A 13,099-nucleotide genomic window follows, 5' to 3' on the forward strand; every position below is an offset into this window, starting at 1 on the left:
TTTCTAGAACAGCAATGTATTTTTTGTAGCAGGGCGACCAAAACTGAACACAGAATTCTAGGTGAGGTCTTACTAATGCATTATATAGTTGTAACAGTATAAAAACCAGGTCAAGACTACATGGTTGAAAATAAAGGGGATATAGACAGAGGGAAGGAGACATTTCTTCACACAGAGAGTAATGAGGGTATGGAATATGTTACTTAGTTACTGTGTGTTGTTGAGACTGAATCACTTGGATCCTTTAAGACCCAACAACAAACTTTTGTGATCAATTGCCTATCATAAAACCGGACGTAGATGGTATGAATGGCTCTCTTGTTCATAAATTTACACATGTTCTTAAGTTTCCAAGACTGGTCTGATAAGTTATTTCTTACCTTATCACAAAAAGAAAAATAAATATTTACCAAATACTTTAAACTCAACGTTAAAGGCTGTCATGGGGCATGGCTTTTGTCAGCCTGCCTTTATAAGTCAGTAGTGGGCAGCCTTCTCTGTGCAGATCCTGTTCACAACTCTACGACAATGAAGATCCTACTCCTGTTTGCAGTTTGCCTTGCAACAGCCTCAGCTCGAGTATTTACTCGCTGTGAGCTGGTCAAAATGCTAAAAAACGCTGGGCTGGATGGATATCGCGGACACAGTCTTGGAAACTGTGAGTATGGGTTTCAAGAATCTTCTTAAGCCAATACCTTCAATTCACCTCTGTAAATAATAACTGCAGAGTGGGATTCGGTGATGCAGTGGCCACGACCCGGGTTTAATTCTCTTTAGACACCAGGTTGAGATGGGTTCAGATGGTCTTAGCAGTAGCCTACCTCCTGGCGAATGGATTTTCTTCACTTTTACAAACAGAAACAGTATAGGATGCAAATGAAGCTGTTGTGTGGTGTGTGCGTGTGCAGAACGGCTGTGTTTCTTGGAATAACTCTTTCTTGTTTCCGATGTTTATTCACAGTTGGGTTGTAAGTTCCAGATGTTTTTAGCTCACTCACTTCTTACAGCTTTTTTTTTTTTTCTAAGCAATAACAAAATGAAACATCTATAGTATTTTACTATATAAATGCAGTGACCAATTGAAACATCAACAAGCATTCAGTAATATTCTTTTTATGGATTTTATTTGTACAATGATTTGTTCGTTACCCTGAACTCCGCTATGTAATATTCGTGTAATAATCACACAGTACCTGAAGGTTAAACACATCTGTATAAAATTTAGTTAACTGTTCTTGCATTACAACAATGCATACACCCATGATGTAGTATGGTTAAGTAAAAGCAAACTGGCAGTTGTACTGTTCGTTATCTTTTTACATTGATAAATATTTTGTTCCCCTTTAGTTGGCTCATTTCAAACTACATATATACTCGCTTTAAAAATCTTGTATGTTGAAACCATTCTATTGCTACACTGTATTTTGCTTTTCAGGGGTGTGTTTGGCATACTATGAAAGTGGCTACAACACAGCCGCTGTGAATCGCAACACTGACGGCAGCACCGATTATGGCATTTTCCAGATCAACAGTCGCTGGTGGTGCTCCAATGGTGTAACTTCTTCCTCCAACGCCTGCCACATCTCATGCAGCAGTAAGTGACACGAGTACTGGCCGTGTTTGGATTGGGTGCAGCAAACTCAAAAACAGCAGAGCAGATTAGAAGACTTGACAACGGGGGTGCCACATGTAATGAAATCTCCCCTTGATCCAGGAAGCAGGAAAAAACAAAGTACACAGAAAGAGTACTTGGAACTGCAAACACAAGTCAAAAAGGAAGTCAGAAAGGCCAAGAGAGAGATAGAAATCAATATTGCTAAGGGGGCTAAAACCAATTCCAAAATGTTTATCCAATATTATAACAGCAAGAGAACATTCAAAGAGGAGGTTAAATGTCTAAGAGACACAAATGGCAAAATCATAGATGAAGAAAAAAAAAATAGCAAATATATTAAACGATTACTTTTCACAGGTTGCCCCACATGTCGACCTGTTCCTATCCAGTTTTAAATAACTTTAGCATAACAGAGGCAGAAGTGTTAAAGGGACTAGGAGCTCTTAAAATAAACAAATCCCCTGGACCCGATGAGATCCTCCCAATAGTACTCAAAGAAATTAAAGAAGTTATTTACAAACCGCTAACCAAGATCATGCAACAGTCTCTTGGCACAGGGGTTGTACCGACAGACTGGAAAATTGCAAACGTAATACCGATCCACAAAAAGGGAGACATATTATACATACATACATAAATAGTTGAAAAAAAATTAATCCAGCGCAAGAAAAATGAGTAAATTAGCTTGATCTCACCTAGCATTCAGGAAGCAGTACTGCAGCAAAACCACCTGGGTCTGGAAAAATCCTTCCAACAAACGATTTCCCAATGGAAAGGGAGCTCGGAGAAATGATCCTTTTAAATCCCAGGGTAAAGCAGGAATGGCTTGGTGAGACAATGGCCAGTAATCCACAGCCTGGATACAAAGACTTAAATAAATCTCTATTCAAACACAAAGGTGAATTTCAAACTCCGCTAAAGAAGTTAATTGTAGAATGGATTCCGATTTTTTATATAGATTTCTTTCCTGAGTTTTTTTTTTTTCTTTTTTAGAGCAGCAGATTAGAAAATACTTTTTTCTAACAAACCCACACAGCAACCGCACTCTTCTCTACACAAAAACTGACTCTCTTAAACACTCAGGTGCCTGTAATAAAGAAATTGCCAAATGGCTTAATGAGACAAAGATAATCAATTAGATAGAACCAGGACACTTAAAAACAATTAACAAGATAAATAAGAGAGCAGATTCAGGAATAATGTGTTGTGTATGGAGAACAGAATAGATGAAGATTTCAAATTACATTTCTGGCTTTAATTAAACTTTGATAATGGGAATTGATTTTTATTCTTAATACAGGGAGGGTAAAATGCTACTGACGTCTATCTGGGTAACATCTGTAACATCTGAGTGCTGACTGTATAATCTCATCCAGGGAGATCAAAAAGGGTAACTCTCACCCTAAAAATTCTCTCCCTTATCCTCTGTACCCTCCCTCTGTTCCTGGGTTGCTCAGGAAGGTTAGGAGCCTGCATTCTCCTATGCTATGCTATGACTGGTGGCATAATGCTCTTTCCTATATCAGCTGCCTTTTTATTTGAGATCGCTCTCAATTTCTGGACCCTTTTAGGGCCGACACGGCTGTTTTTCCTGCTTCATGAATCTCATTTTAATATCACAGACTTTGTTTACAAATGAGCCCCACCTGCAATTTGCATATGCATATAATTAAGGCTTGACACGCTTTAAAATGCATGGCTAATGAGCGTCAGAGCGCATTTTGCCGGTGCTAACACAACCTTAACCAGCAAAAAGTGTCATGATACATACAAGGGGAATTTTAAGGCCGGTGTAAACTCGGCACTATGGTCTTATGGTCAAATTCAGAGGGCTATCTAAATTCCTTTAGTCTTCTACTGCAGTAATGAGTTGAAAACATGCTCACACTTTCAGAGAGTAAGTCACACAAACTTGTAGCCAACATCTAAATGAGAAACCTACTTGTGTTGTGAGGCTGAGACATTTTAAAGGCTGTCACCTTAGCAGAAAACTTTCTTCAGTTGTGAAATGGTGCTTATGCTGTGCTTTGTTCCTCTTATTTTTTTTTTTTTTTAGAACTTCTGACAAGTGACATTTCTGATGACATTGAATGTGCTAAGAGGGTTGTACGAGATCCAAATGGAATTGGTGCTTGGTGAGTCTCTAATATTTCTGTACTACAAAAGCTTGAAACAACAAAGCTATATATATATATATAAAGCTATATATATATATATATATATATATATATATATATATATATATATATATATATATATATATATATATGTCTAAAATGTGCAGTTTTGAAAGAAACACATGTTATTTTGTTTAAAACCACATGATTTATAATATTACACCAAGTTAATGACAGCTGTGTGCACACTAGATAGTATCCACTTCCTTGGTCATTTCACCTGCAGGGTGACATTGTCCCCACCCCTCAACAACTTCTTTCCCATGATAAACCAACCGCCTGCTTCCCCTGTTGATCCCAAAGACAGCAAGGGCAAGTGTAACCGATTTCCTGAGGATAAGGCATGTACCAAACAGCATTATTAAATATGAAAAACATGGTGCGTCTTTTCAAAATGGTACGATTTATGGACGTTTATTCATTTAGCTGCAATCACTTTAATGAACATCAGTTTCTAGGACATAAAATACGATTCACTAAGCCAGCGAGCAAGCACACTGATGAAGAGATTGCCGGTTCTTGTAACCATTTTTGTTCGTGTATATTTACAGGGTTGCCTGGAGAAACCATTGCAAAGGCAGAAACATGGATTCATGGGTCGTTGGTTGTGGTGTCTAAAGCAGAAGCAGAAAACCTCATCACTTTTAGATAATCAGACTGATCAAAAATATTTTGACATCTTGACATGCTGAAGAAAAAGGCAGAAGATAAAGAATCCACCATTATTAATGTCTATTTTGTTCTTGGTTGTTGGTTTTACAGGAGTATGTTGTTATGTCTACAACCATCTCATAAATCCAACATGTATTTAGTCAATTAAAACAGACTCTGAAAAAACATATTTCAAATAACTCCTGGGTTAAGACCCTTGTTCCAGCATGGCGTGCAGCAAAATTAAAAAGTGTTGAATGTTAATAAACAGCATGCCAGCAATCTCATATAATCAATATTATTTCTTGAAAATATCCAATTTTTACCTGCTTCTTGAACTCTGGGAAATAGAACTAGAGTCTTCAAACTGGTTCTCTAAACTGCATGCACCCCAAGATTGTTTTTTTATCTCCATTCAGCTGTTAAGTTTTCATTATTTCTTTATTTTTCCTTCTAATACATTCTGTATTGATTTTGGCAAATAAAATAGAATTAAGCAAATATGTATTGTTGTCAGTTCTGTTAAATATTTAGCTTTGCTACATACAAATATTGCGGTGTAAGGGATGTGACAAGTAAGCAATAAGGCAGGACAGGATGTGTGATATACTGTAATATCACTACGCCTCGAGGTGCGTTGTAAACATTTTTCAAATAACAAAAAAGTAATTTTTATGAAATATCCTTCTGCCTATGACTGGGCTAAGAAAAACTAGTCCCTTAGAACTTTAAAAATATATATATATATATATATATATATATATATATATATATATATATATATATATATATATATATTAAGAACACAATCATTTTTAATAGACATTGAATTTATTAAAAACAAGAGGAGATATTTACGAATGTTGAATTGAACATTTTTTCCAGATTTTCCTTCTGAACAGCAGGTGGCGCTGCAGCAAGTGATTTCGAGCAACGCTGTTTTTTGATAATTTTTGATAATTTGCTGTAGTTGTCGTTGTCTGGGGAAGAGCAGGATACGGTACGGCTTCACTGTTTGATAGGATGTAAATAAAAACTCGGGACACCTTCAAAGATTTTACTTAAGCACTTTTTCAAACAATACCTGCCAGGGAAGAGCCAGGAATGGAGTAATGAAACCTCGGGTTTATTCTTGAATTGATTTCTTATAGTTATTGTGATTCTTGGTTTGTTAATTACATTTTACAGTAAAATATTCCTAGCTATTTTCATCATGACGCAACGCAAATGAGTCTGCCTTTAATTTAAAAATGCAGACCCTTTGTTTGCTAGGTCTGGTAATCAGCTGCACATTAAACGCAACACTCCTCCTCACAAGACCTCCGGCAGTCACGTGACAGTGCTGGGGACTAGGAGGAGGAGTTTTTTTCGTTTTGTTTTTTAGTCTGTGAATTTGGTACGGGCATTCATTAGTGCTTGGAGGTATCCAGATCTGTGTCATTGCAATCTACTTTTGTATGAGTGTTGGCCTCTGATTAGCTGGGCTAATGAAGGCTATAGAACCATTGGCCCAAATTTGATTAAACGTTACATGGACATTTGTTGCAATAAGTTTATCTTTGCATAGGCATTTATTTTGATATATTCTGCACACTCTGAAAGTGGTCCTGGTGACCTATTCACTGATAACTGTAATGTGTAATTTACATCCTTGATAGGGATACAGGGTCATTATTGTTAACAGTAAACGGGAGTCTCCTGGTCAAAACGGGAGACTTGAATTCCTGAAATTAGGCCTTTTTAGGTCACTATCTGCAGCGCCCAGTCAAAAAAAGAGACACATCTAGGATAATAATATAAAAACATATATAATATCTAGGGCTTCTAGAGTTCGGGTTTTATTTTTGATCACGTGATGCACCTTTAAACATATTTTGAGCCGATTCACTTTCTTAATCAAACACTAATCACCAAAGGAAGTTGATTCTTTTTTTTCCCTCCTCATATCTTGATTGAGTTCACAAACGACGTGCATTGAGCTCCCCTGATTCTATTTGTCATGCTAAAGAATAACTAAGTGGAGATCAATGTAGAGGCCGTTTCTTTGATGAAACATTCATCTGATGCAGAAACCATAAGGCAAAAAATGAAAGAGCCATTTTTAATTATCGCCAGAAAATAATTAACAATCCTGAAATGCCTGCCGATTTCCTCACCGTTTTCTCACGGCTTCTTGACACACAAGGCCTGGTATGTATGCACATAGCTTAATTACATTTTGTATATAATCCAATCAGCCTTTAATTAGGCTGTTTAGAAAATAATGAGTAAAGGTGAGCCCAGCAGACTTCGATAACAGGTATAGTTAGTGGGTTAAACAATACATGTGTGAATATGTTTGACCACCAGTGGGTAGGAATGATGCAGAGAGCTACTAATAGTATTTAGATTAACTACTAGAAATCTAGACTGGTGCAAAATGGTGGAGGGACTTTATTAAACCTTAACATCAGCAATAAACACATTTATGGATCAGAAAAATAATAATAATTGCATTCACGTTTCAACACCTGGTTTTAGATATGGCTAATTGGATTTGCATAAAATATGACTGAAGGGACAAGAGTAAAATATCATCAAATTAAATGAGCATATATGAATATTTCATTCATGGTAAGAAAACAATACAGTCTCCTCTATTGTGTGAATCAGATGACTAATTGTGGCAAATATAACACTCTGCCTAGGGTGTTCTGACATTTGGCTTTGACTTTGAATTCCACATTTTGCTAATAGTATACAGAAGAGAAAAAAAAAACATCTTATTTAAAATGCAGATTGAACTGGACTTTGTGATGATGTTTGGAGACCAGTGTTGAGAATACAGATGGAGTTTCTCAAATTCCAGGTGAGAACCATTAATGTGCATGTAAATCTGCAGAGCACCTGTCCTGTTAAAGGTGGTTGTGCAATGTGCTTGTGATATTCTTCTGACTCGTTTTATTCTGTCATGGCTACGTGTGTTTAGGTTCTTACTGGGTGGTCCTTCCAGGAATTTTATAATAATCCAGAAATCTGCATTTGTCAGTGTTTACTCATTCTAACATCGGTACACTAAACAGAAACCCAGCACAGCACTCTCAGAGCGTGGGCAGCATGGCATCAGGATAGCTTGTGTATATGCATATTCTTTATGTATGCCGGAGAATGTATGAATTGCACTTAAATGTGCCCCATAAGGAGGTTGCAGGGGCGTGGGGTGATAAGTCATGAATGTGTACCTTTAGGATGGGACAGTGACATGTCATCTGTTCTGCTTTTGTTGCATCTCCTTCCTTCAACAGCCAAAGGAAGAAAAAAGGCTGCAGGAATTTGTCCTGTCCAAGCTGCTGAACATCCTGTGAATTTTAAAAAGGTACAAAGTCTTATAACACTACAGAGCTTTGGCAAGGCTGATCATTTTTGCTCATTTTATGCATTGTTTAGTAGTGCTGTACTATAAATAAGGCTGCCTGCTTTTGATTAGTAAAATCTTATTTGATGGAGCCAATACCAGACTGTTATTTTACATTTATCCTGGCAGATGAACAGAATGTGCAACACATAAGATGAAAACACTGAGCTTGCAGCCTCAGTGATAATATGTGGACTGTAAGTTAATTATGTGTATGATAAAAATGTTTTTATTTATTTTGTAGGCAGGAACTAGTTTGGAAGAGCACTTTCAAAACATTGACAGAAGTTCCCGACCTTACCTGCTGTCTGTTGGTGCAAAGAAAAACTGTATCCACCATTATTTCATTATTGTGAGCAAACGGGCAACGTGTGAGGCTGAAAGCTCCCTGGGATCATTTGATTGTACACTTCTCTGTCAAGCCTGCACACATTCATTCAGACTGCAGTCTACAACATTGATGTAGGCAACCTTAAAGGAAACCCTTGAGTGAGAGAACTAAGAGCTAGACTATTCAACTGTTAACATTTGAAAAGCACACATGAAGAAACGTTTGTAAATAGTTTGAATAAAAACTTTAATGACGTTCATTGTTCAGTAAGTGACTTTGAAAAAGAGCCCACTACAATCTTGACAATTGAATGTTCTGTTTCTAATCGCAAGACTGTGGATATGTGTGCTTCTGGTGATGCAAGCATCAGGTGCAGCTACAGACCACAGGTATTGATGAAATACAAACTAAAATTCAAGCTTGCTTTGACCAAATTGAAAACCCTTTCACTTTTTTAAATTCTGAAACTAAATGGACTAATTGTTTCACTCAAAAGTGGGAAAAAATACTTGAAGTAAGGTTTGACGTACGACGCAACAAAACCACTGGAAACTATGACCAGATTCTAGTTACAGACAAATATGTCTACCTTCCAATTCTCAAAACAATACAATCTGTTTTAAAAAGAAATGCAGATATTTCTAAAGAGTTTCAGTCAAGTTACAAACGTAGAGAAGGTGTTTATTATGATTTGAATGATGGATCTTACTGGAGGAGGCATGCTCTTTTTTTTTTCCTGGGAAAAATATGCATTACAAATTCAACTTTATTATGATTCTTTTGAAAATGCAAACCCACTAGGATCTAAACGAGAGATACACAGATTGGGCTGCATATATTTTATTTTGAGAAATTTGCCTCATTGAATTCAGTTCTAATGAGTATTCATTTGGTTGTGCTTTTTCACACACAGGATGTTAAAACATACAGGCTTAATTCTATATTGGAGACAGTCATTAATGACTTAACAAATGCTAGACCACTGTAAACAGGTGTTGGAAAATCCAACATTGACATCTGCATTTGGTGTTAAACAAACTTGCTTGTTAAACTCTTGCAGTATTTCCATACAAGCGAAAATTTTGCAACAGATATAATGTGTAATATTCCTGAAGGGGTCGCACAATACGAGCTAAAACTGGTATTCAAGTATCTACTGGAAAACATTGTTTCTCCTCAAAAACTGCATGACAGAATTCAGAGTTACAATTCTGGGTACTTGGAAAGAAAAAACCGTCCATCAGGAGCTAAATTAGATGACAGCTGTAATGATTTAGGCATAGATGCTATTCAGTCTTGGTGTTTACTGTCTACAGCTGTTGACACAGATTGTAAATATTGTGTTCTCTCCGATCTTAACAGAAGGTATTACAGTTTCTTGGAAGCGTCTGATTACAGAACATCATAAATTGTTTACAGTGCTGTTTCCTGAGATAAATGTGTTGCTTAATTTGAGCCGGATCCTGCCGGAACAGGATCCGGCACCTCTCAAATTTGATTTTTTTTCGTTCCGGCACCTAATTTGCCCGGATCCGGTACCTCTCGCGACATGATTTATTATTTTTCCCACTGTTTGCATTGTAAAAAATATAATAAAAGCGATCAGAGTTAAAGTTGCTTCTGCCTCCTCGTTATTTCTCCTGCCCCCCGTAAAAGCGCATCCTATCCTGCCACACCGATTCCAGACCTGCTCTCTTATTTGTTTTAGTGACTCGATTCATTTGATTCAGTTCAGTTTGGTGAATAGATCCATTTCGTTCATTTGATTCACTGATTCAATTACACAAAACCAATCAATGTAGACCGCATTAAGATTGTTTACGTAGGTTTATTTGAACCTGAAAGAACGAGTCGTTCACGAACTGCACATCACAAGAGCGAGGGAGAATCTATATTTGGTTGACTGGGTTCATAAACATTAAATTAAATCTAGTTTGACAAAAAAATAATAATATATATTTAGAATACTGGAGATAACAGCAGTGTGGAGTAGTGGTTAGGGCTCTGGACTCTTGACTGGAGGGTCGTGGGTTCAATCCCAGGTGGGGGGACACTGCTGCTGTACCCTTGAGCAAGGTACTTTACCTAGATTGCTCCAGTAAAAACCCAACTGTATAAATGGGGAATTGTATGTAAAAATATAATGTGATATCTTGTAACAATTGTAAGTCGCCCTGGATAAGGCCGTCAGCTAAGAAATAACTAAGAATAATAATAACATAACAGTTTGAACCATTAGCATTGTTTAGCCATCAGTATCAATCTACCCTAATTTAATTTAATCTTTTTAAAAAAATAGTCAATTGCATTTCTTATGTGTTTTTTTTTTTCTATACATTTGGAGTCACCCATTGTTTTTTACAACAACAAAAAAGAGAGGCTCGAACGAGTGGTATTTATTTATGGGCTGTTTGCCCAATTCCTCTTCTATCCAGTAAACCTTTAGGGATTATTAGTCATGTGATCAATCACACGCTGAAGCACACCCATAACCGCAACATGTACACAAAGTTTAAACGTGTATATATTTAGTATTTTTTAGTGTTTAACACAGTAAAATAACATTTAGAAAATGTATATTCAAATTTGGGTGTAAAATAATAGACGTTTAAGAACGTCATCCATTAGAATGTGCAATATCCTCCTAAAAGGTCGTTGTATCGTAGCTGATACTACGTGTCACCTTGTGGACTAAGGTGAATCGCTGTCATTATTAAATTATAAAATATTTAACCGTAGTTGTAAATCGTCATGTATAAAATACGTTCATTCCTCAAGGTCAAATATGTAATCACAAATTATATAATTAAGCCTTGGGTACAATAACGTTACAATACCAGTAGATGTGTGTATTTATTTATTTTGGAAATGAGGTGTATATCTCAATTATTATTATTATTATTATTATTATTATTATTATTATTATTATTATTATTATTATTTAGTAATTTGGCTGACGTTACTCAAGATGTCTTAGAAGTATTAATCATAATTTGTGCAAAAAAGTTAACTATAGATATGATTGATTTTGTATGTGTATAAAAAATAACACACATAGGCTACAACTAGTAGCCTATGTGGCAGACTTACACAAGGTTACGTACATAGTAAACTAAGAAGAACTAAGAAAAATAATAATTCTGGTGCAAAAACTTGTAATCTGAGTTTCTGACAGCGTGAAGCAGCTCTCTAGAAAGTACACACCGTCTGGATCATTGATACATAGCTATGGTCTGGAGGATGTAACTGATGCCATTTTGGCTCACACAGAGTTCTTATCCTGCACTAAGTAAGCGGGGATTTGGATCCAACATGGCACAGACGGTCTTCAGTTTCATAACACTCAAACAGCTGAGACAACCCGGTTTCCTTGTTACAACGAACAAATCAGCCAGACTCGAGAGGTAAGGAATCACTTCATGACTTTTGATAGGCTGGTAACTCGACTCCTGTGCGCCACGCAGCTTGTTCATAGGGTGAATCAAAAGAACCGATTAAATCATGGGGACTCTGATCCGATTCCCATCGTTCACCTTAGTGAGTCATTCAAAAAGAACGATTCGTTCGCGAACTGCACATCACCAGGGAGGACAGTGCATCCACTGACTAAGTGCCCGGAGCAGGTGCAGTTTGGACGGAGGCTCAGTTCAAGAAAAAGCAAACGTATAACCCCTGGCTTGTCATGCAAAATTCAAAGCTAGGCTGTACAACATGCAAAAAGGTAGGGAGCTTGGGTCCGGAAAAGACTGGAGGGATGAAACTAGCAAAAGAGTGGGTGGAATGTCCTCTGCCTCTGACGTAAAACAACAAGAAAGAGCCCTCAGAAAAAAAAGGTTTTTGAACATGCCCGAACCAAGGCCTATTTAGCGGCAGCAAGCATTGTAGCCAAGGCTAAAGATGACACCTTAACACAGGTTATAGTTACATTGTCTGGCTACATTGTGTTCCGGTACCTCAGAGCCCCCCGGAACACCCCCCCTCTCGCCCTCACTATGTGTTCCAGGACCTCCCGATTTACAAATTAAGCACTGGATAAGGGTGGTTAGGGTGACCAATTAAGCTTCTAATAAGCACTTAATTGATCCAATTAAGTAATTTAGGGTACAGTTGGAACAGAAGCCAGGAGGAACAGCGGCCCTCCAGGACCATGGTTGCCCACCACTGCTTTAGAGTAACACTAGAGGAGTTGATTAGTAACAGTTCATGTTATTTTTTAACACTATTATTATTATTTATTTCTTAGCAGACGCCCTTATCCAGGGCGACTTACAATTGTTACAAGATATCACATTATTTTTTACATACAATTACCCATTTATACAGTTGGGTTTTTACTGGAGCAATCTAGGTAAAGTACCTTGCTCAAGGGTACAGCAGCAGTGTCTCCCACTGGGGATTGAACCCACGACCCTCCGGTCAAGAGTCCAGAGCCCTAACCACTACGACACTATTGACCAGTGTACAATTTTAACAACACTGATCAATGTTGGCCAGTATTAATTTCTAACACCAATTCGTGTTTGAACAACACTACCATGGTGTAAAATACCGCTGTGCAGATTGGGACCATATCTTCACTGCCTCAGTGTTATTTTTAACTCTCTGCGAGTTGATTTATCACTGGCGGATTTGCTGTGTAGAAACAAGCTCCTGGACTTGTATTTTTTCCCTTGTTTTAATAACCTCTGTTAATTCTTTATATGAAAATATTATATTATAATGAGTATTTTCTTCATCTTGGTTTGCTGTTTCACTAGAATGGATTTTATGGAACTCCTGTTTGTGCCAAAAATTCTAAAACAGAATTTGTATCTTTTCAAATATTTTTCCTAATAAATGTGCTTTCTTTGTATCTTCATATACCTCTCCATTTTTTGAGGCATGATATCTTCCTCCCTTTACCTCCAGTATTCTTAAGTTGATCCAAAATC

The 13,099-nt window shown here is 37.1% G+C and overlaps 1 protein-coding gene and 1 long non-coding RNA gene across 2 annotated transcripts; both read left to right on the forward strand.

The window, feature by feature from the left end:
* The first annotated feature begins 512 nt into the window (after positions 1–512).
* LOC117402167 (lysozyme C-like) lies at positions 513–4,916 on the forward strand. Its single transcript, XM_059019388.1, has 4 exons — positions 513–658; positions 1,436–1,594; positions 3,672–3,750; positions 4,344–4,916. Exons 1-4 carry the CDS (start codon positions 529–531, stop codon positions 4,408–4,410), a joined length of 435 nt encoding a protein of 144 aa, XP_058875371.1. The 5' UTR covers positions 513–528; the 3' UTR covers positions 4,411–4,916.
* Positions 4,917–6,099: 1,183 nt separating this feature from the next.
* LOC131728380 (uncharacterized) lies at positions 6,100–9,785 on the forward strand. Its single transcript, XR_009322658.1, has 4 exons — positions 6,100–6,633; positions 7,221–7,291; positions 7,728–7,798; positions 8,082–9,785. It is a non-coding gene; the product is annotated as an uncharacterized LOC131728380 (long non-coding RNA).
* The last annotated feature ends 3,314 nt before the right edge of the window (positions 9,786–13,099 follow it).

The sequence above is a fragment of the Acipenser ruthenus genome, unplaced genomic scaffold (assembly GCF_902713425.1).
Source record: "Acipenser ruthenus unplaced genomic scaffold, fAciRut3.2 maternal haplotype, whole genome shotgun sequence".
NCBI lineage: Eukaryota > Metazoa > Chordata > Actinopteri > Acipenseriformes > Acipenseridae > Acipenser > Acipenser ruthenus.

Coding starts and splice junctions, on each gene's coding strand:
- LOC117402167 (XM_059019388.1), top strand. CDS start 529: ATGAAGATCCTACTCCTGTTTGCAGTTTGCCTTGCAACAGCCTCAGCT. Junction 1,595..3,671: donor CTGCCACATCTCATGCAGCA/GTAAGTGACACG, acceptor TTTTTTTTTTAG/AACTTCTGACAAGTGACATT. Junction 3,751..4,343: donor CCAAATGGAATTGGTGCTTG/GTGAGTCTCTAA, acceptor GTATATTTACAG/GGTTGCCTGGAGAAACCATT.